This window comes from Chaetura pelagica, unplaced genomic scaffold (genome assembly GCF_000747805.2).
Source record: "Chaetura pelagica isolate M959 unplaced genomic scaffold, ChaPel_1.0 scaffold198, whole genome shotgun sequence".
In the NCBI taxonomy this organism is placed as follows: domain Eukaryota; kingdom Metazoa; phylum Chordata; class Aves; order Apodiformes; family Apodidae; genus Chaetura; species Chaetura pelagica.
Window position 1 is genome coordinate 1,250,841 of NW_009954317.1, and position 27,249 is coordinate 1,278,089.

General features: G+C 40.6%; 1 protein-coding gene across 1 annotated transcript in view; it reads left to right on the forward strand.

Moving 5' to 3' along the window:
- Positions 1–27,249, forward strand: part of ITPR2 (inositol 1,4,5-trisphosphate receptor, type 2) — a gene marked incomplete at its 3' end in the record, with an annotated part of 198,589 nt that overhangs the window by 120,917 nt on the left and 50,423 nt on the right. Inside the window, exons 30-36 of the mRNA XM_010004160.1 lie at positions 521–721; positions 5,439–5,690; positions 7,278–7,403; positions 12,258–12,386; positions 12,924–13,044; positions 23,926–24,116; positions 24,949–25,091. Of these exons, the coding sequence (XP_010002462.1) occupies positions 521–721; positions 5,439–5,690; positions 7,278–7,403; positions 12,258–12,386; positions 12,924–13,044; positions 23,926–24,116; positions 24,949–25,091 (1,163 nt within the window). The remainder of the gene's footprint in view (positions 1–520; positions 722–5,438; positions 5,691–7,277; positions 7,404–12,257; positions 12,387–12,923; positions 13,045–23,925; positions 24,117–24,948; positions 25,092–27,249) is intronic.

Genomic DNA, 27,249 nt, shown 5'->3' on the forward strand with positions numbered 1-27,249 from the left:
TGAGCTCCCTAAGGATAGAGACAGAGCCTGAGGCTCCTTCTGTAGTTAATGTGGAAAGAGATGCTCCCTCAGAGAGTGATGTGCCTGCAAGTGCAATGATTTGCCCACTGGAAATGCTTGCCTCTGTCAGCCATAGATGGAACCAGAGGTAGATAATCATCTGATCTGGTTGCCTGAATGTCAGTGCTTGACGATGAGGGGGATGAATGTGGTCTCTGTTGTCTTGTATACTGAAGTCCGTGTAGAGTGCTTTAGTAGTGTAGTGTATGTAGGGCATACCTTCCACCTGGGCACAAGTTACTTTTATGTCCACTTTAGGACCATTTTGTACTCATGAGAAAATGTAGAGAAATCCCTCAATTAATGAAAGCCAGGCCCTATGATCTGGGCTGGTTCACATCAGTCTTTTCCCATTTCCCTTTCCTGACGTGCCTTTCTCTAGTCCAGAGTCCTGCGAATCTTTCAATCTCAAAACAAATCTGCTTTTCTTATAAGGCCTTTTTGATTTTAATCTCTTTAGCTCCTGGAAGCTGAAACCATGCGGCATATCTTCATGAATAATTACCTTCTGTGCAATGAGATCAGTGAAAGAGTGGTGCAGCACTTCGTACACTGCATCGAGACCCACGGCCGGCACGTAGAGTACCTGCGGTTCCTGCAGACCATTGTGAAAGCAGATGGCAAATACGTGAAGAAATGCCAGGACATGGTAATGACAGAGGTAAGTGAAGGGTTTGTATGTTCATCACTTGTGTGATTTTGAACTTCTTAACACATTCTTTTGAGGTTGCTTTTTCTGCTTTTGATACCGATGGGAGATAGTGGCATCATCGCTTAAACAGTATCACAAATAATGAATATTTTAGCAGACATATTTGGGGGTTTAATCTAATTTTGTAAGGCCATCTGTAGAACTACTAGAAAGAAGACATGAGTGTTAGCATGGTGATACAGCGATGTCTATTTGTAGATGATGTAGTATGGAAATCTTGGAGTTACATAAACCTTCATTTTCCCATACTGTAATTTTGGATCTCATCTACACATCAAACATGGCATATTGTGGCATGGTTTTGTCATATATGAAGCTCTTATATCTATGGATTTGTCTAAATAGTGTTCTAGGCATTTTTTTTAGCAGGTAACCATGTAACTATATTCCAGTATCTGAAGGGAGCCAACAGGAAAGCAGTGGAGGGACTTTTTACAAGGACTTGTAGTGAGAGAACAAGGGGTAAAGGATTAAAACTGAAAGAAGGGAGATTTAGGTTAGATGTTAGGAAGAAATTCTTTAGTGTGAGGATGGTGAGACACTGGCACAGGTTGCCCAGGGGAGTTGTTGATGCCCCCTCCCTGGAAGTGTTCAAGGCCAGGTTGGGTGGGGCTCTGAGCAACCTGGGCTGGTGGGAGGTGTCCCTGTCCATGCAGGGGGGTTGGAACTAGATGATCTTTAAGGTCCCTTCCAACCCAAACCATTCTGTGATTCTAACAATTCTAGGTACTAGGTTCTGCCTTTGTTTCTTTTGTTCCAGAGCACTTCTGTGAATCAGTAGAGCTACTCTAGCTTAAACTAGCTAGGCTTGGAGCCTAAGCTGGTAAATTCCACAGAGTGGTTTGTGGACAAATCTGTATTCCAATCAAATTACTAGGAAAATGCCTAATTGACTTCTCTGCAATTAGCATTTGATATATAGTGTGCATGATAAATGAAGTCTTCAACTTGCTGACACTCGTGCATTTAGCTGTAATTATGTTAACAGTTCGATGACATTAACCAGTGGCTAAAGTTGAATACAGTGAAAAGTCTAGGTAAGATCAAAGTGCAAAGAACATTTTTCTTTTCTTTACAAAGTGCATTATTTTGTATTTTTGAAGAGACATCTTCACAAAGAAAACAGATAAGCTTTAGTGCAGTATCAGCAAAACTAAACCCTGCTGAAATTTTGTTCCACGGCAACAAAGAGGAAAAACTTCTAATTAAGAAAATAAAGCTTCAGCCTACATGGATAACCTTTAATGGAATCTACCTCAACCTTTTCAACTTGACTGACAGGTGTTTTAACATGCAATATCAATTACAAGCCTTTGATTTACATCATTCAAGCTGTTCTTGCATCTGTGTGTTTTTAGAATTTTTTCCCTTCCACCAGAGCTTCTTGTAGGTTTTTATATTCTCATCAAACAAAATTCTTAGATTCTGATCAATTTAAATACTTTGTTACTGACCTATAATAGCACAAAGATAAACTGTCATATTACATTTCAAGCTGACTGCATGATGAAGATCATAATGAACTGAGATGTGACATTTACATGATGAGTCCTGCAGGAATTTTCTGGGGGGAGGGGACACTCTTATATTGATGAGAGAGGAAAAGATGATGATCTGTTTTTAAAAAAGTAGGAAATTACAGGTAAGTAATTATGATTTGTTAGAAAAGGATGCTAATAGTGAAATTTGAAGGGCACTTGAATAACAATCCAATACAAAGGGAACAGTGTAGCCAAATGGTTGAACATTTCCTGGAGTCAGGACAGTTTCTCAGGAGATAACTGAGATATACTTTGTGACCTTCAACAAATGGTGTAACTTTTTATGTGCCTTCAGATGGGATATGTAAACAATTTACCACAAGACAAGATAAATAATGAGTGCACAGCATGCCTCAACTACTCCTATGTTTTCTTTTGCCCACGGAAAGTATATTGTAGCTTATTCCTCTTTATTGGGAGTAAGGGATAAACTGATCATATTTACATGTCTTAGAAAGTGCATACAGATGAAGGAGCACCATTGTGAAAGTGCACTTTCATAAAATAGGTTGAACATTCCCAATCTGACTTATTCACTTGTTCTCATATCCTTAGTTCCCATGTCTGTAAAGTGCTAGTAATGACGTTTACGGACCTGAAGGGTTCCCTAGGGCACTTTTTCTCATTACAAGCATGCTTTGACATTCCCAGAAGAACAGTGCCAATCAGTGAAAACATTACTTGGAAAGGAAAAGCAGAATTTTCTATTATCTATAGTATTCTGGAGTGATAGATGACAGAGCATCAACAGCTGCTCTGATACTGACCAATCTTCATTGAACTTCCACTGAGTTCTTAACTCATTGAAAATATACTTCAGTGGAAGAAAATGCTGCTGGATTGGTTTTGTTTGGTTGGTTTTGTTTTGTTTTTCCATCACTAAGCTCAAGATGTTCAGTGAGAACTTTGCCTAACATTGGGTATTTCTCTTCCTTTCTGCTTTAAAAGGAAATGAATTTTCTCTGCTTGGATCAATGTTTGGATGCCTTCTTCAAACCATATTTAAAAGTGCATAAACCAGGGAAAGGAGATGACATCTTCTGTTCTCACATTTTTTATTATTACCTTGTCCCCCTAAGCTCTTCTTGTGCTGATGCAACATTGTGTGCTTTGGTTTGTGGTTCCTCAGTCAGTATGTAGGAAGCAAGCTAAGCAGCATCATGTTTCACAAGTTCAGTATCTCCTGGTATTTCTTCCTCATTCATCAGTGATAGGTACATGAAAGGATGAGGGATAAGTTTGACATGATATGATCAAATATCAAGCACTACTGATACAGATTAGGTCTGAATTTGACATAGGAGTGTTAACTCTAGGGGAACTTGGAAGGAGTTTTCTTCCTTCTCCTTTATGCAAAATGTACACAAGTGGAAAATAACTAAAGGAATGTGATGAACAACTTAACAGAAAGTGACAGAGCATGTACCTTCAGAGAGGGCTTGGGGTGGATTTTTAAATTATTTTGTATGTGAAATGTCCTAAAGCATAGTATTCCAGACATCAGTATTTAAAAGTTAGGTAAATTTTCTAATATTTTGAATACTCACATTTTCCTTGGGTTTTTTTTTGCCACTGAGTGCAATGAAATTAACGATGTCAGTGTCACTGAACTGTCTCATTCCTCCCTCCCAAGGATTTTTCCCTTTAAAAACTTTTTTCTTGTCCTGTGAATTGTCCAGAAAATGTCTGTTTTGAAAAGTTGTGAGTAGAAACATTTTAAAAACCCAAAGATAAATGAGAAATTGCAGGAAAGACTAAATTCCCAATTCACTCAATCAAGTTCTCCAAGTAAAAATAAGCGAGAAACAGGGAAAACACAATAAGAAAACGTACAAATTCAGAATTTGAGATGTTGAAACCTGGAAAATGTATTTAAATGTTGCTGGATTTTTTCATACTTTTCAGTTCCTCTGCAAGGATAACTTTCATTCCAGCTCTTGCTGCTTTCCCGTTTCTCAACAGCTCCACCAACCTTTCTTTCTACCCTTGAATTCAGTAAGCTAGGATTTCATGTCACGTATAGACTTGGATTTCCTGCTCTTGCTGCTTTCCCGTTTCTCAACAGCTCCACCAACCTTTCTTTCTACCCTTGAATTCAGTAAGCTAGGATTTCATGTCACGTATAGACTTGGATATGTCAAGTGCCTTATTCACAAAATACATATGGCTGTTGTGCTGCCAAGGTGTGTTCTGTACAAGGAAGCGTTTATAGGAGCTCATTTTCACCCACATTGAGAGTGCATTATGTTTAAAAAGAAAGTGATGGAGAGAAGACAGGACTGTCATCCTGGTCCAGCTCCACTCAAGCTCACAGAGCTTTCAGTAGGTATATTCAGTGTATGGGGGGGCTTCAAAGCAGGGTTAGAGCAAAACATTTCTGTCAGATCTGCTGAGATGGAGCTACCAGCATCCACCTCCACTCTGGATCCTCTTGAGATGGTCGATGCACTTGCAGCAAAATCAAATAATTATCACATATGCCAGTTTTCTGTTAAATGGAAATGCTGGCATGGTACTGACAATGTCTAGACATACCTGCCAAATTCCTATCAGTTGGGTAGAATTGTCCTTTGTTTCTGATGTTGAGCAAGGGCACAGAAGGAGTTTGCAAAATTCTGGGTGAGCCGCTCACTTTTCGTGTGAGATAACACAGAAGATTGAATCTCTCTCCACCTTATGTCCCTATCCATAAAACAGGGATAATAATGCATCCTGGCCTCACAATAGGAGGTGAAGGTAATTAATGAACTTGAAACAAACATGGAGATGGTAGGAGTAATAAGGATGGCACACTGCCTTAGGTAAACACAGAGCTACACAGAAATTAAACTTCAAATTCACCTTCTGTGAACTCTCTGGTGAGTTATTCCAGATTTGCACTTATGTAGAGAAGAGCAGAAGTTTGCCTTGGATTTTGTTTTGACATGTGCATTTGATAAGCCACATCAGAGGCTCTTGTGTTGTGGGTATTGTTATTGTTGTTGTTGTTATTATTATTATTTTCACTTGATGGTGTTTGCCCACTGAAAGGTAGAACAGAAGAAGAAATTAGGAAAATCATCGAGTCATTAAGTCCAAAATCACTGCGGTGTGGGGCGCTTAAAACTTTGCAATATCTTTTTCAGCTGATAAATGGTGGTGAAGATGTGCTGATATTCTACAATGACAGGGCATCATTTCCAGTCCTACTCCAGATGATGTGTTCAGAGAGAGATCGAGCAGACGAGAGCGGGTCCTTGGCGTACCACGTCACTCTGGTGGAACTGCTGGCTGCTTGTACAGAGGGGAAGAACGTATACACAGAGATCAAGTGCAATTCACTCCTGCCACTGGATGATATCGTGAGAGTAGTGACCCATGATGACTGCATACCTGAGGTAAGATGCACTGAATAAGGAAGCAGACTTCTCATTTTCAGGAACTCAGAAAACGTTTTGATGTTTATAATAAACTGACAAGTTGGTTGTTTGCTCAGAAAACAAGCTGGGAGCAGATGGTGTTTCTTAGAGTGGGTAATTGAGAAAGGACAGCCATTATTTTCTTATGGTCAGTTTTTTGGGGCAGACACCTTGTTTTGTTTTCCTGGGTTTGTCTAGCCACTCTCAGAGTTTAATGCTCAAATAACTTCTGGCTGTAGCTGTGAAGCCTAAGCTGATTGGTTCGTCAAGCCAAAATTTGCCACTACCTTGAATTTGTTGGAAGCAATTGGTAACGTTCTGGCCATGCTGAAGTTGGTGGGAGTTTTGGGTGAAGTTTTGTTTTATTACATTAAATTGCAGTCCAGCAAATGTTTTTTATTCACTTCATATTGAGTCGCAATTTTGCAGCTGCTATTGGTCATGCTTCAGTAGGACTGTGATACCTTATACTGATCAGAAGGGGAATGTTTGTTTGCACCAAACCTGATGTGAGCAAAAGAAGGCTTTTCACAGGCTTTGCAAGGAGCTTACTCTGGCCCCATGTCTCAGTCAGATGGATTTCTACAGGCTATCCGGTTGAAAAATTCAGCTCGTATCAACAAAACTGGGACCTGCATGAATAAAAACTCCTTCTTTCTGTGCCATGAAAAAGTCCCCTTGTGATCAACTGATTCATTTCTTAAAAAGAGAAATGTTTGATTTGCTAAAAAGTTCCTCCTGACATTAATTTCAAGAGATGGTATTTAAGAAAAGCCCAAATGAAACCTGAAACTCTGACATGAGTTTTCTCCTGATTGTATTAAATATACTCAACTATCTCCTTTCCTTGGACCTTGACAACACATTTCAGTGTATTTGTGTATGTTTATACCTAATCTATACATTTCAGGAACTGGATATCCATTTTTATGGTGTGCACATGCAGTCTTGTCATGCAGGAGAAGAGTTGAGACTACAGTCCTCCTGTTAAGCCCTTTGCTGCTGTGGCTGCAGTCTCAGCCCTGCACAAATTTTCTCCTCCATTTAGATTTTATTTACACCCACCTCAAATGCAAGCACTGCATTAGGATTGTGGGAATATAGGGATTTCAGTCCCAGCTCTGCTAAAAACATTTTATTTTATTTTATTTTTTTGTATTTGACAAGCCTGTCACAAAGCATCAACTCACAGCAATTAACCAGCAAGCACAGGTTGTCCTGCATTTTGACAGCTTCTGGCTTTGGAGCCAGACCCTTGTAGTCTTAGTATCATTTAAATATCAGATTTATTATTGGCTTGTTATTTGGGAGCTTTATTTGTTAGAGTAAGAATGTTTGCATTTTTCTTCATGTGATCTTTCAAGTAAGTACATGAATTCATTTGTTGCCATGCTTCTCCTTAAATCTTCAGAACTGAACATATGCTTTATTATTCTTCTTAGTGTTTGTTAGTACTTGAAGGATTATCTTTATTGTTCATTATTTTTGCATATACAGAACAGCATGCTAATGATAAAAAAACAACTGTTCCATTTCATATTGTTTGTGGTCTTTCTGTTCCTGCAGGTGAAAATTGCCTATGTTAATTTTGTTAACCACTGTTACGTGGACACTGAAGTGGAAATGAAAGAAATCTATGCCAGTAACCATATTTGGAAGTTATTTGAGAACTTCCTTGTTGATATGGCAAGGGTAAGCTTTGTGAGTTATAAAATATGACAGTATAGTCCTATACTCTGGTTGCCCAGAGAGGTGGGCAAGTTATGGAAACATTCAAGGTCAGGTTGGACAGGGCTCTGAGCAACCTGGTCTAGTGGAAGGTGTCTCTGCCCATGGCAGGGGATTTGGACAAGATGATCTTTAAGGGCCACTTCCAACCTGAACCATTCTATGGTTCTTCCTTTCTGCTTTTAAAGAGCAAAAAATGATGGCCAGATCTGTAATCTTACTGCTTTACTTTGTTAGTACAGTGAGGATTAGGGATCAATAAGTTCTTTGGCTCATGTTCCTTCTTTTAATCTCACTTTGGCCTGGTTTTATCTTCTACTGTCAGTGCGTTGTCGTCACTGATGTGAAAGGCAGGTGTAGGGCTGGGGCCTTTCAGAGTCCTAATTCACATATAAAGTGTGAGGTGATGAGGCACAGTTGGTACCACAGGCATTTGCTTCCCGTGGACACTAGTGAGTGTCATGGTATCATTACTTGTTGAATTAAGTTTCCATTCCCTGGCGTTTTGGAGGTAGACAATGAGGGAAAACTTACGACTTCTGGAATGGTAAAATGCAGTAGTAGAGCCACAAGGGGAAGCTAGTGTGACATCATGATTACAGCCTACATTACATATCCTTTTCTAGGGGGTAGTCCTTCTTGTGAAAGTCTAATACTGAAACCAACTAACGGAGTTGCTCCTTCTTCTCAAGAAGTAGAACCACAGGTTTTTGGTGGCTGGAGGACTATGTTTGACCCTTGATGCTGCAGAGTATTTTTGAGATGTTAGCATGTTGTCATAGTATCTGCCTGTCTTTTACCAGTCCATGGTCTGTTATATTTCATAATCCTGAAGTTCTTGCTCCTTGCATTCTTCATATGGTTGAAATTAAAGAAAAGAAGGTGAATCTCAATTCAGTCCTACAGTGGAATTTTGCCCCAAAGTAATAATGTGCCACAAAATAAAACCTATTGGGAGAAAATACAATTAATTGAGGCCAAAAGAATGAGTGCAAAGACTTGTGCTATAGGATAGGCAGTGGGACCTGTTCATTTCCCTAAGATACAGCGAACTGGTGGTTGGGATTCTTTTTTCTTTTTTTTTCCTTTTTTAAAATATTTTCTTTCCCTGGGAACAGGTTAAGACAGGGAAGCTTGTGCTATCTTTTTTTGGTGGTAACTATTTTCAGCACTAATGAAACCTCTACAAACCCTGTTTTCCTGATGTTTGTCTTGTCTCTCTGGTCATGTTCTACAGTGAAAGCCCTTCTGGACAAACCAAGCCTATTTGAAAGTCAAGATCAGAAACCTACACGGAGGGGAATTTTGATTTTTTTAACTCACCCTTTTTACCCCAAGAAGCATTTTCTCCTGTTTAATTCCCTTTCTGGATTGCCCTTTCCTGGTATGTCCAGGCCCTGACCCTCCAAACAGACTACCCTCCCCAGCCCTTGAATATGACCAGTTCTCTTTGCCCTTGGGCTAGAAGCTGACATGTAGAAAGAAGTCTCTGTCCACAGTTCCCTTCATAAGCCTGGAGACAAACTGTGCTGTGCCAAATGATGTAGAGTTGTCCTGATGCTAATGACCACTAAGCTTGTTTTCATATACTCTTCTCATAAGAGAAATTAGACTCCAGGTCTTCTGAGGTGAAGAGTGAGTGTGTTATTAATGAGGAGTTTTGTATGAGTAGGTGCTGCTGGCACCGACTACCAAAATGCAGGTTTATTTTGCTCTCCTGCAAAGCCCTCAGGGCAGGTGCCTAATTAGTCCTGTTAATTTCCTGTTTAATGGCTAAAAGAACTAAAAAAGCATGTCAGGAGTGCTCTGGCCTGTCCTGCTCTTCTGCCAGCTCCCTGTGGGTAGCTATACCTTCCAGGTTATTGAGTGTATTTGTTCAGGTTTGGTTTTCTGGGGCCCAGGCAGAGCCATGTGTTATAAATACATCAGTGCTATGTAGCTATCAGGGAAGTTAGAACGCTGTCAGCCTCATGAAAGATGTTACAATAGCTTTCAAAGCATTTAGAAAAAGAGTCCTTTGATCCTCTGTGTTCCAGTGAGCTGAAAGGGATGCTTTTGTGTGGGGGAAGGGGAAATGCTTTTCTTTTAGCTACTACAAATGCCTGTCAGTGGGTGAGTTTGTGAGCTTTGAGTTTGAGTCTGTGATTAGAGAGGGCTAAGGTGAAAGATGGAGAGTGTTATCCTTAGGTTGGATTCTTTCCCTTTCTATTAAAAAAAAAAAAAAGGAGTAACTATTTAAAAAAAATCTGTTTCTGGATCCAGGAAGGAAATATTTAGTCCCCAACTGTCATTCTCTTTCAACAATGTGATACAGTGCCAAGCAGGCATGAGGCAGATCTGTGTATAAATTCAGTTTGCCAAAAGCAGTCACACTTTCTGCAGAAACCCTCTTTCTGCAGACACCCTCTTTCTACAGTTTCTGCCAACCTACTTTCTCCCATGTATGAATTAAAGCATTGCACTAAGCAAAGTGGTGCTGCTAAAGGAAAGGCTTTCCTATCCTGTGTGTGGCCCAGCCTGTAAGTCAGCAGCTGTAGTCTGAGCAGGATTAAAAAAAAGAACCAGGATCTGACAGCTGTAAAGTCATCCTGGCTTTGTCTGCAGACATTTTGAAGTAGTATTCATGTGAGTTTTGGTCCCAAAGCCTCTTCAGAGGTTTTTAAACACTGCTTTCTCAATCCTTATCTCCTTTTCATGCATTTCAGGTTTTTTCTTCCAAGGGGAAACATTTTTCAGTTCCCAAAGGGCAGAGGGATAAGAAAAAATGAGAGGATTTCCGAATTCCTTCTGCACTGGGAATTTTTCAGACTAGTGTTGGCATCCCCACATATGGCTCTGCTTTTTAGTCCAGCAAAGGGGGAAGCTTAAAAGCATTTTAGAATTTAGTTTCGGTGATTTCTGAATTCACCATGCTAGCACTGCACAGCTCCCTGTCTTCCCACTGGGATTGCAAGTGCTGAGCCTCAGAGCTACTGGTTCCAGCCAAAATGGGATGAAGATTAATTAGAAGCAGAAGAACCTCATGAGGTTTTTAGTTAAAAAAGTTGTGGCTATTAACTAAATCTGTTTCCTCCATGAAGACTGGGGGTGGTGTCCTGCTTTTTCCCAAAACTAAAAGGCTGAAGAGTTTGCTGTTTCATTTTAGCCACTTTTGCTTTTCTGACCAAAACAATTCCTTTCCTGGGATGGTGAAAGATGCACTACATGAGGGCATTACTTGTTTACCTGACACATTTTAGAAAAGCAGACAAGCAAAACTCCTGTAGATGGCCTCGTTTCTGTGGTGTCAAGTTACCTTTGTTTATTCCTCTACCTACCATATGACAATGCTTGTGTGTTAGACTCAAAATGCTTTTGTGTTCCTGTGAGCCCTGTCTTCCCCTGAACTTGAATGCCTTCAGATGTCATGTCAGTAGCCTTCCTTAAAACACTCCTGGTGAAATTGCTGTCTTGTAGTGTCCAAGTGTGACAGTGGCAGTATGTAATTAGAGAGCATGTTTGCCCTGTGTGAGATTCAGGTGCTGTGGATTATCTTTCTCCTTCTGTCACCAACTTTTCTCTGTCAGCTTAAGCAATGCACTCAGCTTCTCTGGACTTCAGTTCCTCATCCATAAAGCCATGTCATGGTGAGTATGTACCACTCAGGTTCATGACTGTGTGTTAAATGCTCAGATAATAATGAGAAGGCTAGCCCAGAAGTCTATATAAAAAATAAATTCTGCTTTTGAATACATTCCCTAGAACATTACAGTAGTCTTTGCCTTGCAGAGGTGAAGGAGAGAAGAGCTTTGCCTTTCATTTCTTGTTTAACATGGCTAGAACTGCTAATTTAAAGGCTGTTGAAGAGGTAGTATGACTATAGTTTGTACTCCTTATTTGTCCAGTCTTGCCTTTCTCACCGTGTTTGGCTCTTTGACTCCTTTTAGTACTGTTTACACTGACATATACAAAGTCAACAAAGCTCTTTTCCACATCAGAAATGCTGAAAAGAAACAAAGAAATAAAAGGAATACTGAAGGATGCAATCCACCCCAGTAATTTGTTCCTTTCTTTAAGTGTGACATCTTTATGCAGCAACAAACTTTTAGTGCTGTACCAAAGGGTGTCTTCAGAAATCTTTTGTACAAATCTTCCCACATCCTCCCACCATTTAATCATCCTTCTGTGCTCCAGAGCCATCCCAGTACCACCCATTCTCTTCTTTCATTGTTTTTAGCTTTTCTTTTATATTTTCTCCATGTGGCTTTCCTAAGTAATGCTGCCTGTCTTACAGTTTACAGTCCTGTTGGTATTGACTGTGCTATTTCCTTTCTTTCCCTCTTTTTAAAACATTTTTCCTGCAAATGAGCTTCACCTTTACCACCCATTTGTGGTGACTGGAGAGAGAAGTTAAATGTTACAGGAAATCTTTCTAACATAAGGTGTTTTTGTCTCATCTGTCTCTAAAGCCTCTTCCACCTGGCCCCACAATAGGAGGAAAGGCCAATTTTCTTCTTCAATCTGTCTAAATGTGTAAATGGCATGCAACATGCTGATTTAGGGGGATTTTTTTTCATGGTTTGGGACAGGCTAGTCAGCCAACCAAAAAGAGCTAGTTCAAAGAGAAGGGTATTCAAAAAACAGTGTGAACCTCCAAGAAAAAAGATAAGCTATCACAAATACAGCTTGAACTCTAATACAGTTATCTCAGATTTTATATAAAAATAATATGGTTTTCTATTAAGAAGAAATATTACAAGCCTTGTCATAAATACAAAATAGCAAAGCTTGCTTATTTAACAAAATTAAATCTCATTGTCTCCTCCTTCTTTCCTGTAGGTTTGTAACACAACCACAGATCGTAAACATGCAGACACATCTCTGGAGAAATATGTCACTGAGCCTGTCATGAACATTGTGAGTGGCTTCTTCAATTCACCATTTTCAGATAACAGCACCAGCCTCCAGGTAAGGAAGAGAGACATTGACAAATACGTAATTCAGACTGTTAATGAGATACCTTATAGGAGTGCTGTATCTTTACATCCTCTCTTAATTTCTCTGTCCCGTCATGCCGAGGGCTAGCAGCTTAATTCTTCTTTAAAACACTTCTTCTTAATTTTTGCCACTCACAGCTCTGAACCAGTAGAAAGCTCAGTATGATCAGATTTACTCCCGGCTCTTGGGAGTTCACTGGAAGGGGTATCTTTTTATTTGTCTGTGAAAAATGCTGTGTCCTGTGACCAAAGAGACATATACCTGAGAAATGGGTAGTTCTTCTGCTGTCTACCGGGCTTGATATCAGTGGCAATTTGAGAAAAAATGGCATGTTTTGGCTTTTTTTAGGGATGCATTGATTTCTGTTCCTTCCAGTCAGGAAGTGAATTTAATGGAGTTGTAACTTGAGTCTACAAGCTTGCGTGTGGTTTACATTCTATCAAATCCTAGAGCAGTTGTGAGGAAATTCTAATGGGTAAAGCTCCATATTTATCTTTTTGTTTTCAGACACACCAGCCTGTTTTCATTCAGCTACTGCAGTCTGCTTTTAGAATTTACAACTGTACCTGGCCAAACCCAACTCAAAAAGCCTCTGTGGAGTCATGTATCAAGACTTTGGCTGAAGTGGGTAAGTGCCAGGTTTTACTTTCATTATTGTTTTCTCTGTTTTAAGAGCAGACAGGTTGAGCACTTTTTAGTTTGACTCTACCATCCTAAAATTGTTACAGTGTTGATTTCAGAAATCCCACTTTCTGAGGCTAAATTTCTCCTTCTTTTAAAACCCATTCAAATCTGTGCCATCAAATGGAGTTGTTAGGTAAAACCTGTCAGATTTTAGCTAAGTGAGTGATGGTTGAGCTTTACCTCAAGCAAGCTATGATATTAAAACACAACATAAGCTATGAGAAAACCTGGGCATTTCTAGTTATGTTGGGCTACATTTGCATAAGCTGTTGTAAACAGCCATGCATTGCAGTTGTGCATCAGAGAACACCTGTCATTTTTCTCCATTTCCTGGGAGACACATTCAGCCTTGCCAGGGGAATATTGCCTTGCATTGGCACTGAGACCAAATTTGGTCCTCAGAGCAGCTAGTAAGTTAAATGCTTTCATATATATTCAAATACCATGTAAAGTGGAAGATATAAAACTTCTTGTCCTAAAATAAACATATTTTTAACCAGTACATAGCTAAGATTGGCAAAAGTTTGTTCTAAAGTTAAATTTCTATGAATACAATTTTAAAGACATTTGCCATGACAGAAAAAAGGATCATTCAAGGTAGTTTCTAAAAGTCAGTCATTCTGATTACTTGTAGAATGAAGTTCTGCTCAGTGTAAATGAAAACTGACTAGAGGAAGGGGTATATAGAAACTGGCTAAATTCTATTGTCGATGCAATTTGTAAAAAGTTTTAATAAACTATAAAGTAATATGAAAGAGTCCCTTAACCATCTGCAGCATCTGTGTCATTGTAACAGTCCTAAATTTAGAATCTGCAATAGCTTTACAGAAGTATCCTTTAACATTTTAGCCAAAACATCTCATTAACTTTTTGTGTGAATGAGGATAAGCAGTTACCTAAAAACTCAGCAACCTTCAATTGTTTTATTTGTTGTGCAAATGATTTAATTATGGAACCATCTGGCAAGAGAACCCTGGAAATTGAAGACATTTCTTTTATGCTACAGCTATCACAGTCTCAAATAAAACTCTAGCCCCACAAATCCCTGTTTGTGTGTTTAGCACTTATGTCCTTGCTCTTCTCTGGTGGTTCTGGAAAGAGTCTTCAGTAAATTACTTCCTTTGGGACTCTGGGGAAAGGAGGAAGTAGGGCAGGTGAGAGTATTTTTAAAGCCAAGTATGCCTTGTGTGTGCTTCTAGAGAGCTCGGTGTCTTCATTTTTGTAGCACTACATCTAAAATCAAATTCTAGCTCAGAAAGGTTGCTGTGTTACCTCACTGAGGTGAGGGTATTTGGAGACACTTGAGTGTGGTGCTGAGACAGCCAAACTGAACTTGTCCCCACAGCAAGGGGGAGCGTGGGTTGCGTCCTGCCACACTTGACTATTTGGTGTTTTATTGTGACAGAAATATTTTGACAGAAATCTGACAGGGAGTATAAAGGAGCAGGTGAGGGGTATTTCCCCAAAAAGCAAGCTAGGCAGAGAAGAAATGGAGTGTTTAACAAACACCCCTGTGCAAAAGTTTCCATGGCTAGCAGATATTTTAACCACTGGTGATAATCACTCTTTTTAGGCCTGGTGCCAATCGTGGCTTGCTGAGGCTAATTGAGTAGGCCTGCTCTGCTGAAAGCTTTTGTAAAACTGCCCCTGCTGGGGGTACTAGAGGCTTTTAAAATTGAGGCCCTTGCCTTTCTCTGTCAGGTGTTACCCCACACAAAATGGTTCAGCGCTTGGAGAAGGCAGAGGTTTCTTCCAGAATACAAACAGGGCAGCCTTGTTTTTGTTTTGTTTTAATTTTCTGGCTGTGTATATGGAGTAGGTTTGGATTTTGGCTAAGCATCTGTGAGCACTTTTCTGCTTTTTTTTTTTTTTTTTTTTTTGCTTGAGAGTCTGACAGCTTTCATGTTAGGGCCTTCATGTTTCACAGCAGGGTTTCCTCTAGAAAGATTTTGCCTATATCAGAGACAGTGAGTATTGGACAGATTTACAGCAGCGACCAAAGACTTTTGATGGAAAATAAATGTAGCATTGAGTTGAAAGAACAAACATGATTTTTTTTCTTTTTTTCCCCTGTGTCTTTGCCCTGGATTTAGAAAAACAGCAGGAAGAAAGATCATACATAGATTTCCCAAGATATCAAAGATCCATATAATAATGTACCCTTAAAAGACCCATTTCAGAGCAAGTTTATGCAATCTACATTCTGCTCAGTGCTTACTAGTTTGTTGCTGGCAGGAGGATTTAAGTATTGCCTCAAGAACTTAAGATCATTACATCTCTCCTTGTACCAGCACTGTAAGAATGTGTATTATCTTTCAGGTCAACAAAAGGCTATATTGCTGGAGCTAATTTCTTATAAACCTGATACTTCAACTCAGCTTGACCACTAGGGAAAAACTTCATAAGCTTTTCTAGCTTCGCTTGCTGCTTTGTCTCCAGGCTGTTGTCTGCCTCCAGTTCAGGAAGAAGCATAGTGTTGCTTGTCTTCTTCAGCAGACCCCTTTGTGGCTCCAGGAGTTGTGGAACACAGGAATACCAATGTGCATTAGCTTTTTATTGCCCAGTAAACATTTGACTACCTGGCATGAATAGAAACACAAAATAATATATGAACAAGACACATTAATATACATAAGGATTTCTGAAGCAGATCATCACAATAACGAGAATAAACACTGTATACATATATCACTTTTTCTCTGTGATTACAGAGGGCCAAGCTTTTGCTTGAAAATGTAGTCCAAAAAATGAATGATCAAAACAACTTCTATCTCAGTGGTGTAACAGCTACAAATAGAAAATGTTTAAAAGGTCCCATGATTTTATGAAAACAGAGGAACTAAGATGTCTCACAGTTCAGTTTATTTAAAATGAATTCTTTAACAAAGAACTTTCAGTTCTTACATTTTGTAATCTTTGCAAGATTGAGAATGAATCACAGAATAGAATCACAGAACTATTCAGGTTGGAAAAGACCCTTGGGATCACCGAGTCCAACCATATCATCTCTACAAAGTTCTCCCCTAAACCATATCCACCAATACCACATCCAAACCACCCGTAAACACATCCAGGGATGGTGACTCCATCACCTCCCTGGGCAGCCTATTCCAGTGTCTGACCACTCTTTTTGTGAAAATTTTTTTCCTAATGTCCAGTCTAAACCTCCCCTGTTGCAGCTTGAAGCCCTTCCCTCTTGTTCTGTCACTAATTACCTGTGAGAAGAGACCAGCACCAACCTCTCTACAATGACCTTTCAGGTAGTTGCAGAGACTGATGAGATCTCCCCTCAGCCTCCTCTTCCTCAACCTAAACATTCCCAGCTCCTTCAAGCATTCTTCATAAGATTTATTCTCTAGGCTCTTCACCAGCTTCATTGCCCTCATCTGTACTCAATCCAGCACCTCAATATCTCTCTTGAACTGAGGTGCCCAACACTGGACACAACACTCCAGGTGTGGCCTCACCAGTGCTGAGCACAGGGGGACAATCACCTCTCTACTGCTGCTGGCTGCACTATTTCCAGTCTCAAAGTTTGCATTTTAAACCATCTACTGTCTTTCATATGGTAAAATTGGGAATATCTGTCTGTCTGTGACTGTCCTCCCAGCTAAAGGTCTGGATAGTGTATCAGAAATTGTTTTGGAGCAGGGTATTTCTCCCAGAGCTGACCAGTATTTCAGGATCCATGCAAAAAACTGTCTTTGCTTCTCACTTAAGTGACAAGTCTTTTATCTTCATCCCCAATCATCAGTTTTCTTTTCTGATACAAGGTTGAATGGAGTTGTACTATGCTTTTTTGTCTGTAGTATCCATTAGCTTTCTCCCTTACTTTTTTACAATTTGCATCTTTCCTCTGATATTATGTGTGTATCCTAAGGACATTTTATGTGCATGGGTGTGCATAACCACCAATATTGAAATAGTTGGAATTTCCCAGGTGAGTAAGCAGTGGCTGATAGGAACCATTTATCTTGGCAGACCCTTTAAAAAAACAACCTATTAGCAAACCAAATTACATTACTCATTATCAGATTATACTCGAGGATGTTGTACAGCAGAAGCAAAAGGAGAATCCTTGTTTCCATCCTATAAAGTCTGAGGCAAGTCCTGTAAGATTGCTATTTCATAAGGTCAAAAGTGGAATAGGTACAGAGGGAAGTACTGCTGTGATGGTCAGGGAAAGCATAACTGCATTACAAGAGACTACAGGAGCCCCATGTGTTTTCTCTAGCAAAACCAAGACCTGTGTTGTTGCTCTTTAAAAGTACTTATGAAGATAGTCATAAAGAAGAGACATTTTAGCTAAAGGACAGTGCTGACCCAAAAACAACTGGACATAAATTATGCATGTTTTAAATAACCTAAATGAATTCAGATTCAGTAAATCAGAGGTTTGGAACCAACCTTGGAAGGATGTCCTTGGTCAATGGGCCAAGAGAAAATGGATGAAGGGGGGGTGGCAGAAAAGCTAGCTGCATTTTAAATAGGGCTCGATACATTTTTCAAAAGATATTAAAGAACATGTGTTGTCTGTAACAGAGAGCACGATGGTCTGAAGGAGTGCCAAAGTCCTTTCTAGATGAGTATTTATTCCCCAGTTTCAGGTCACCAATACCCCTTTGTACAGAATCACAGAATGCGGTGCTTCTTGACCGTGCTATTATGTGCTCCAAAGCCCTTTCTTTTACCTGACAAATGATAAACAGGAAATATTAAACATAAAATTTAGCTTGTATTTGATCACTTCAGTGGGATTACTGTGTCTATTTTAATGTCCACATAGATGAACTTCCTTATAACAATTTTTTCAGCCCTGAAAAGAATGTATTTCCCTTCCCATTTGAGTTTAAAAATCTTTTTTTCCATTTTATAAAAAGCTAGGCCTTCATTTTCAATTTTTAGTTCAAATAAAATAATTATCCTGTTGCTACTTTTTTGACAGCAAGAAGAATATATTTCAGATGAAGCACATATTTTATTCTATTTTAACTGTTTGTGTTTCCCTAATTGCAAGAAAAATTCAATGATGATCTTTTTACAGACTGATAAATATTTTAGTGTAGATTTTCTGTTGGAAAAAAAACCAACATCCAAGTGAAGGGTACAAGATTGGCAGGCTTGTGTCTTGTCTACACAAAGCTTTGATTTCCCTTAAAAAGTCTTGCTGTTGCTGGCAGTAGTGTCTCTCCATCCAAATGCATTTGTTAAGTAGTCAGTAAATGATTAAGGAGCTGGAGGGACTGATTTATGGAGCAAAATTAATTGAACTAAATATGCATCGCTCCGTTAAGTGACAACTGGGAAGTGTGGGGGAACATGATAGAGCTGCCTGCAACTACCAGAGGGGCAGAAACAGCAAGGAGAGTGAAGGCTTCTCAGCCAGTGACGTGGCCTGGATTTAAGAACCTAGGAAGGTTAGAACTGGACCCCCTTGCTTTCTAAACACCTGCTGCAATAGAGGAGCCAGGTGCAGCTGGATCCAGTCCTGTACATGTCACAGCTCAGACTGGGCAGCCCAGGGAGATGAGGACTGAACCCCTTTGGTTTCTAGACTTCCTTCAGAGAGGAGCCGAGGTGCAACTGGGCTCAAAATCCTTCTCTCAGACCTGGTCTTTTCCCAGAGAGAGTTAATGTGTTACGGTCCGAGTAACAGCTCGACTGTCCAATACCCCTTGATCAGCTTAAGATGCAGCGACACACAAGGTCTGCTTATAACAAATAACACATTTATTACACTAGTAGGAGTTAATATTGAACAACCTAAACAAAACCACCCGCATATATTTATTAAGTAAGGAAAAGGGGATGAGAAAAAAAAGGTGAGATGAAAGGGAGGTAGGGAGAAAGAGATGACGAGGGCAGGAAAATCACCAGTCCTGGATCCAGCGTTGTTGGTCCAGCCAATGGGGGAGGGTTGGTGTCCATGGGCAGTGTAGATGAAACTCCCCAAGCCCACCACTGCAGCCCCCTATTTTATAGGCCTAGAATCTTGATTTCACAACGAGTACGTGTGATTGAGCCATACATGTGGCATACACGAGTAGCTGGAGTGGACCTGCCCCCTCTGCCCCTCAATCATGTCATTATCTCAGTCCTCCTCAACATCTATGCAGGCCCAAGGCCTATGCAGCCCATTCCTTCAGTCTCCAACCTCCCAGGCAGCCTTTTGGGGTGCGTATGAGCAGGGGCTACAGTGAGGTTTTGATGCCATTTCCCAAAGTAGGTCCGGAGGGCTGGTCCCTCACAGGCAGGTACAGCTGTGGCTTTTCTGTGACCTCAGATGCTACACAAGCTAATGGAGTGAAATTTAAAATTGGAGAGCAACAGGTGGGAATATCAAAGTGAACAGTAAGGTTCCTTATGGTAAGATAGATTGCTCTGAAAAATGGGCTTCCAAGGAAAATCACAGGCAAGGGCAGCTTCCTGGAAATGCTTAGTACTAAATTGATCCTAAGACAGGGAGGCAGCATAGTGAAAAGACAGTTCCTCAGCAAGCATTCCTGAAATAGGTCCTTTTACTTCCAATTTCTGTATTTCTGTGAAGGGAACCACATGCAGGTAATTTAACAAAATACATCTCAGCCCATTTCAGCCCTTCTGTTAGGAGCTGGGCTGTGCTCTTGGGTCTTTGGAGGAGTCTAGCTCACACTTAGAGAGTGGCTTGATTTTTAGCTACTTGATTATCAACATTAATATTGCTCTTTTTTGTTGAGTCCCCATCTTAGAGTATTTTTTCATAGTTTAACCAGTGAAGGAGATGAAAGCTGCTGATGCCGTGGGTACACGTTGAACCATCCAGCACAGAGCAGAACATTTTACTGTCACCTGGCTGCATTGTGTCCCTGTGTTGCTTATTATTTCCATGGGTACTGTTTGCTTACTCATCTTGGCTCAACTGTGGCTGTGGCTGACAGCATAATTCTGAGCAGCAGATTGAGAATTAGCTCTGCAACGGATTTCCCAGCAAATCACCTTTCCTCTGGCATTTATCTAATCATAGAATTATAGAATGGTTTGGGTTGGAAGGGACCTTAAAGATCATCTAGTTCCAACCCCCCTGCATGGACAGGGACACCTCCCACCAGACCAGGTTGCTCAGAGCCCCATCCAACCTGGCATTGAGCACTTCCAGGACTGGGGCACCCACAGCTTCCCTGGGCAACCTGTTCCAGTGTCTCACTACCCGCATAGTGAAGAATTTCTTCCTAATTTCTAACCTAAGTCTGCCTTCTTCCAGTTTAAAGCCATTACCCTTAGCCCTATCACTACTTGAGGGACTTGTAGAAAGACCCTCCCCAGCTTTCCTGTAGCCCCTGCAGGTATTTGAAGGCTGCTGTAAGGTCTCCCTGGAGCCTTCTCTTCTCCAGGCTAAACAACCCCAATGCTCTCAGTCTGTCTTCATAGGAGAGATGCCCCAGCTCTCTTGATCATCTTCATGGCCCTCCTCTGGACTCACTCCAACAGCTCCATGACTTTCTTGTGTTGGGGGCACCAATCTCATCAGAGAGGAGAAGAGGGGTAGAATCACCTCCCTCGGCCTGCTGGCCACACTTCTGTTAATGCACCCCAGGATCTGGCTGGCTTTCTGTGCTGTAAGCACACATTGCTGGCTTATGTTGAGCTTCTCATCAACCAGCACCTCCAAGACCTTTTCCTTCGGGCTGATCTCCATCTACCCCCTGCCCAACCTGTATTTGTGCTTGAGATTTCCCTGACCTAGGTGCAGGCCCTTGCACTTGGCCTTGTTGAAACTCATGAGGTTGATATGGGCCCACCTCTGAAGTCTCTCAAAGTCCCCCTGGCATTGGCAAAACAGTGTAGTGTATTCAGGGTCTAATTAGCCCGGCACAGCATGCTAGTAGGTAGGAATTGGGCAGTATATAAAGCTACACTATCCCCTCCACTGCAAGGCAGAATTTACCTTCTCTGAAGACATGTTGTAATCCACCATGGTAAGAATACCTATGGTATCAGTTTACTTACAGCCATGTAGCATGCTTTTTTCCCCAAGTTCACTAGTGAGATGAAAGACAGTTTTACCCATTCCTGGCTCCTTTGTCTACCAGCTTTAACCCTACTTTGCAAGTTTGAGTGCTGTCCAAAAGTATTTCTAAGTGGAACAAAAATAAACATGCTTTTAAGTATTTTATGTTCCTACTTTAAGGGAGATTGACACATTTTGAAGAGGAAAGCAGCCTACAACACCTAAATTAAAAATAAATATTTATGTTCACATTTGTTCATCAGCTTTCGAAAATGTAAAAATATGTTTCATGTTGTTTTAAATAATGAAATGTGAAACAAATGAAAGATAAACTTCCTACAAGCTGCAAAGAAATAAGAAGACAAAGGCGTTGTTTATAGCTTAGACTTCAACAGTGCCCTTTGACAACCAATACAAATCTTAATTACAAATGGAATTATACATATAAGAACTGTTCAAAACAAAGGAGAATTTTTTTTTTCTGTCTCTGGTTTTCTTTGTGATAGTTTTAATTAGCTGCGACTCTTTGAACAATCATAGTCCTTGACTGCTTCTCAGAGACTGATGGAAGTTGTTAACTTCAAATGGCATCTGTAGGACTACAGAAGTCTGGATTTTTCTCTGAACAGCATGCTCCCTATTGCTAAATTTATTCCTGGATGTATCAGGATTCTGCATACATACCACTTAATTGAGAAGTGAGCACTGTCCAATAATGTTCCAGTGATTGACATTAGGACACAATAAATTGGATTAATAGGCTGCAGCACCCTATCCACACTGGCAGAACTTTAATGGACCTCTCTAATAAAGTAAGCAGCAACAGGGCAAATGTGTTTTGGAAAATAACCGAGTCAAATAATAGGGGAAAACAGTCATTAGAAATAATGGCCAGCCATACATGGTATTTTCCTCATGATAATCAGGAACCTTGCTTTCAAAACAAGTAGAGAGTGGAAAGAAAAAGTCAATTTCCAGCGTGGAAACTGCTGTACACCTGATACTGATGGTTCAGAAATGTGTGTTCCTGTCTTGACCTAAGAATTATTTATTTTTTCAATTCCCTATGGCAACCTGTTTAAAAGAAGGTGCCCACCAGAAACAGGATAAGAGATCTGTCTTCCAGCCCAGTTAAACAGCCTAATCTGCAGGTGGAGGTCCTGGTCCTGCATCAAGATACACCCTTGCAGGATGAAGAGAGGAGGGTGCCCTGTACCTGCCAGTCCTATTAAAGGGGTTAGGGCAGGAGTGACCTTGCTGTAGTCTGGGAGATTGGAGGTTGAGGTGTCACAGCCAAATTTAAGGCTTAAAATAAATGCTGCTATTGCAATACAGTATTTGGGGGAAGAGAAAGTTTCTGCCTGGCATGTGTGACTCACCGTGCTTGGCAGCACAGGAGCCTTCATTTATCAGAGCTGAACACCTGCCTCTCTGCCTGCACGTACTCCTGTGCACCTCGATGCACGGGTTGTTTAGCACAGAAGGGCATCTGTTGACTTCACAAGTTCAGGACTTAAAGTTGTGTATGTCTGAAGAACTGGGAGGGTGGAGTGGAGTATTTTTTTATGCCTTTTGCTACTGTGGAAAGTGTGAATATTAGTGCAGATGGGCGGGGAAATGCCTCTGAGAAACATGCAGAATACGGGCAAATGCTTTTTTAAAAACTCACCTTGTTTCAATAAGGAAAACAGAAAAATTAGTTCTTGTTAGTCATTATTACAAAGGAACTAGAATAGTTTCTCTCTTTTACTTCTAAGTTTCTATTGAGTGTACACTGTGCCATGGAAATTAAATGAAATGATGCAGAATGCAAAGCCTAACCACTAGAATTGTGACTTCATCTTTCAAACTGAGATATTGCTGCATCGATCTGTTTTTATTTGTTGAAGTTCAGACAACTCATGCTGAGCCAGTGAAGAATGTCACTCTGATCTCCAGTGGAATGGAGAGATGTGGCTAATACAAACTTATGCCTACAGGAGAGGGCAGATATCTTCCAGGATTGTCTTTCAAACTTCCTTTGCAAATGACTGTTTAGGATGCAGTAGTAGTTTATTAGTAGATGCCCTGTAACAATTCATGCAAGTCTTGCCCTGTTGTTTTTTTTTTTCTCTCCAAAACTCTCTCCTTTGTCCCTCCACAGCCTCTCTGGGCAGCCTGTTCCAGGGCTCTGTCACTCTCACAGCAAAGAAGTTTTTTTTATGTTTAGCTTGAACCTGAACCTGATGTGCTCCAGCTTGTGCCCATTGCTCCTTGTCCTGTCCAGGTCACACTAGATGTCAGCAGAGCCCTCTGGTGTGTCAGCCACTCCTCCGAGTTTTGTATCATTAGCAAACTTGATAATGGTACATTCTATCCCTTCAGGTCATTGATGAATATATTGAACAGGACTGGACCCAGTACTGACCCTGGGGGTCTCCACTCAGACACAGGTCTCCAACTAGACTCTGCCTCACTTACAATAACTGAACTCTGCCCTTCAACCAATTCCCAGTCCAGCTCACTGCCCTGTGATCCAATCCACAGTTATAGAATTTGGCTGTAAGGATGCTGTGGGAGACCGTGTCAAACACCCTCTTGAAACATCTGTACCTATGAAAATATATACTGGAAATGATCCTTATCTAATTTGAAGTGGTACAGTTTGCTTTCTTCTACTACATTATGACTGATTTCTACCAGCCTAGGTTTTTATTCCATAATTTTAAAACCTGTTGAACTGAGATCCCCTTGCCCTTTAGCTTCAGGATGATCAGGATTTTGCATACCATGATCTTCATAAGGTTTTCAAGTTTTTGCCACTGTAAATGTCTTTTTAAATTTTTCTTCCTATTAAAGCAAAGAACCGTGGGATTGCAATTCCAGTGGATTTAGACAGCCAGGTCAACACCTTGTTCATGAAGAGTCACTCCAACATGGTGCAGAGGGCAGCCATGGGGTGGAGAATGTCAGCCCGCAGTGGACCTCGTTTTAAAGAAGCTCTTGGTGGGCCTGCCTGGGATTACAGGAATATAATAGAAAAACTACAGGTACAAAAATAGCAAATTACTTGGTGGTGCATTAATCTAATACGTGCCAGATGTGGAAAACACCAGAAACACTCATGGCATTTTCAGTGCTGGATTACAGTGACCCTTGCATTTCTGGGAGAGGTGGGGAACAGAAGGCTCAGCTCTTTGCTGATGTCTGTTTGAAGTGAAGCTAACATGGAGGGCCTTTTGATCCATGAGCTGAATTTGGATCCTACAAAAGTCCACTAGAAAGGACTAGGAAGTATGTTCTTTTCCCCAAAGTGGTTTGGAGAGAAAGATCTCCTTTCTGCCTTTCACGGTCACATGCCCTGTTTTGGCTGCAGAGGAGGTTCTGGGAGTTTTAGGAGCCATTATGTCAGATTTGTGTCACTGGAGAATGCCTACAAGGTGGAGATCACCTTGTGTATGTAGGAGTTAAGTGACGTCAGGAATTTATTAAATAAGAAAACAGCAGGACTCAGACAAATGGAGGAGCCCTAAACACGAAGGAAGCAATACCTCAGGTGATACAGTAACACCACGTGTCCTCCAGCACACCATCATCTTGACTCTTGCCAAGTGTTTTGTGGGCATTATTGCAGAGAAGAAATTTTAGAGAGAAAACAGCAAGGCAGATAGTAATGGCCACCTTCCCTCTTCTTGAAGAGTGGCAGGAGGAAACTCATGAGGTCACTTTAGTGCCACCTGGGTTAACATGGGCTTTTTCTGCTGCCTGTCAGAAGTGGGTCAAATAAGCCATTGCACAGCATTGTGTAACTCCATAGCAATGCTCTTTTACTTTTCTTGGTTGGACATAGTTATGAATGACATTCCTCTTCTTTTTCCCTAGGATGTAGTGTCCTCCTTGGAGCAGCAGTTCACTCCCATGATGCAAGCTGAATTCTCAGTGCTGGTTGATGTGCTGCACAGTCCAGAACTTCTTTTTCCTGAGGGGAGCGATGCCAGAATAAGATGTGGTGCTTTCATGTCCAAGTAAGTGGTGTAAGGAGAGGCCTATTTGCTTCTTTGGAAGAGGTGGCAGAGAGATAAAATATTTAGCAGCACTTAGCTCTCATTTTCAGCAGTGACTTAAGCATGTAGGTGTCTTGAGTACATATTGAAATCTTAAACTGAGGTCTTTTCCTGCACGTCTTATGTTTCTCAGCAATTTAGGAGTCTGGAGAGGAGCAGAGAGAGAAGCTGCTTGCCTTGCTTGTCTAGAAATTGAATGCTAGTAGCTTGTTAAAACTGTGACAGGCTCAACCTATTTCTGTTTTCTTAATGGGCTACTTTTGCTAGTAAGTTTCTCCAAATCTACAGCAGAAACTTAGACTTCCCACAGTAGAATTTTCAATAATCCATAGTGAGGCAGGGTGGGGTGCTCAGGGAGAGATTTTTTTTTAATTTTAATTTTTTTTGGTAAAGCAAGTGTATCTTTTGATTTTTATTTTAAACTGCCAACAGCTCTCCTAAAAATACATTTCATTGGCACCCCTACCTGGTCTTGAATTAGTAGATGTTTTATTTGCAGTCTGTGCATTCTAATTGAGTCTTGCAATGTTTTTTATTAGTCCTCAAGTGAGATGCCCTCACTGCCCTTGAGAAACTATAATTTAAACAGAGGTTACTTGAGGGAAATGAATGCATTTGGCAGCTCTCCTGATTCCTTGGCTTTTTGCATATGCTACAGAGGTAGTGTTATAACAATATACTTTGTATGTTTGGAAAAAACTTAAGTTTTGAGCTTTTCCCAACCTGTCCCCTCTGTCCAAACTCCTTTCAAAGGCAATATCAAATCAAGTAGATTGCAATAGATTTTCCAGTTTTATTTAAATAATTTCCATGACAAAGGAATGCTTTGCAGAGCTATGCACAAATCCTGAGATAATGTTGTAACTCTTTAAAAATATTGTTAGTGTTGCTGGCCTGAGAGCTGCACTGCTTTGAACTCACAGCTCATGAAAATGGTGAAGGTGACAGTGGGAGGGTTCTGCACGGTGTCTCCACTGAGCCTATGATGGCATTAGTGCACTAACTTAGCAGTGGTCTAAATATAATCAGTTCTGTTGGGTTATGGATCAGTGGCCTAGGTGATGCAGTGTCATCCCACCCAACCCTATTTTTGGTGACTGCCTGTGATTTAGTACTCATAAGGGTGCCATCTTTTAGTGCAAATCAGTGGCCTTAGCTGCATGCTGATTGATCCCAGGCCGTAATCTGATGAATACTGTTCTACCCACTATAGTCCAGTACTGATGGAAAAAAATCCTGTCCAAGGCCTTCAGAATTCCCCCTCCCTTCTGTTTTCAAAACTATTTCTCCAGCCATGAGACGAACCACTATTAGGACTTGCTCTGCACAGGGATAGAAAGGCTCTTTCTGGTATTGCCCTAAGCTGATGAAAACCCAAACTCCCATCTCAGCCTTAGTTGGAGTCAGAAATGTCCCTTGTTTTCTGACTTGAAACAATCTTGTAGTTTTTTTGTGAATGTAAACTGTGGTTAAGTTTCATCCAAATACCTGAATTTCTGAATCATAGAATACCAGGTTGGAAGGGACCTCAAAGATCATCTGGTTCAACCTTTCCAAGTAGGAACACAGTTTAGATGAGACAGCTCAGCACCCTGTCAAACTGAGTCTTAAAATTGACCACTGCTGGGGAAACCACCACGTCCCTGGGGAGATTATTCCAGTGTCCAACTGCTCCCACAGTGAAAACATTTCTTCTGATGTCCAATGAGGATCTCCCCAGGAGTAACTTGTACCCATTACTCCTCATCTTTTCCATGTGACTCCTTGTGAAAAGACAAGATTTTTTGGGATTGTTTTAGCTGAATGCCACTTGCTAATTATATAATAAACACAACCATTGTTAAGGTTGGAAGGTGTAAAAGGTTGTAGCTTTTAAAGTTTGCAAGATGCATGGTCAATATTGGTTACCTTTAAATAAAAGTTAAAATAAATACATGGTTACCTTTAAATCCAGAAAGGATGAAATAACATGTTTGGATCTTAATCTGGAAGGGGATGTACAATTCTGCCTTCTCTGTGGGCAGCAAGATACTCAAATTGACACAAAAAACTCTCAACACCTTGAAACTCCTATTTCCTTTTTAATGATGATTTCTCTTGTCTACTTTCCTTTGCTTGA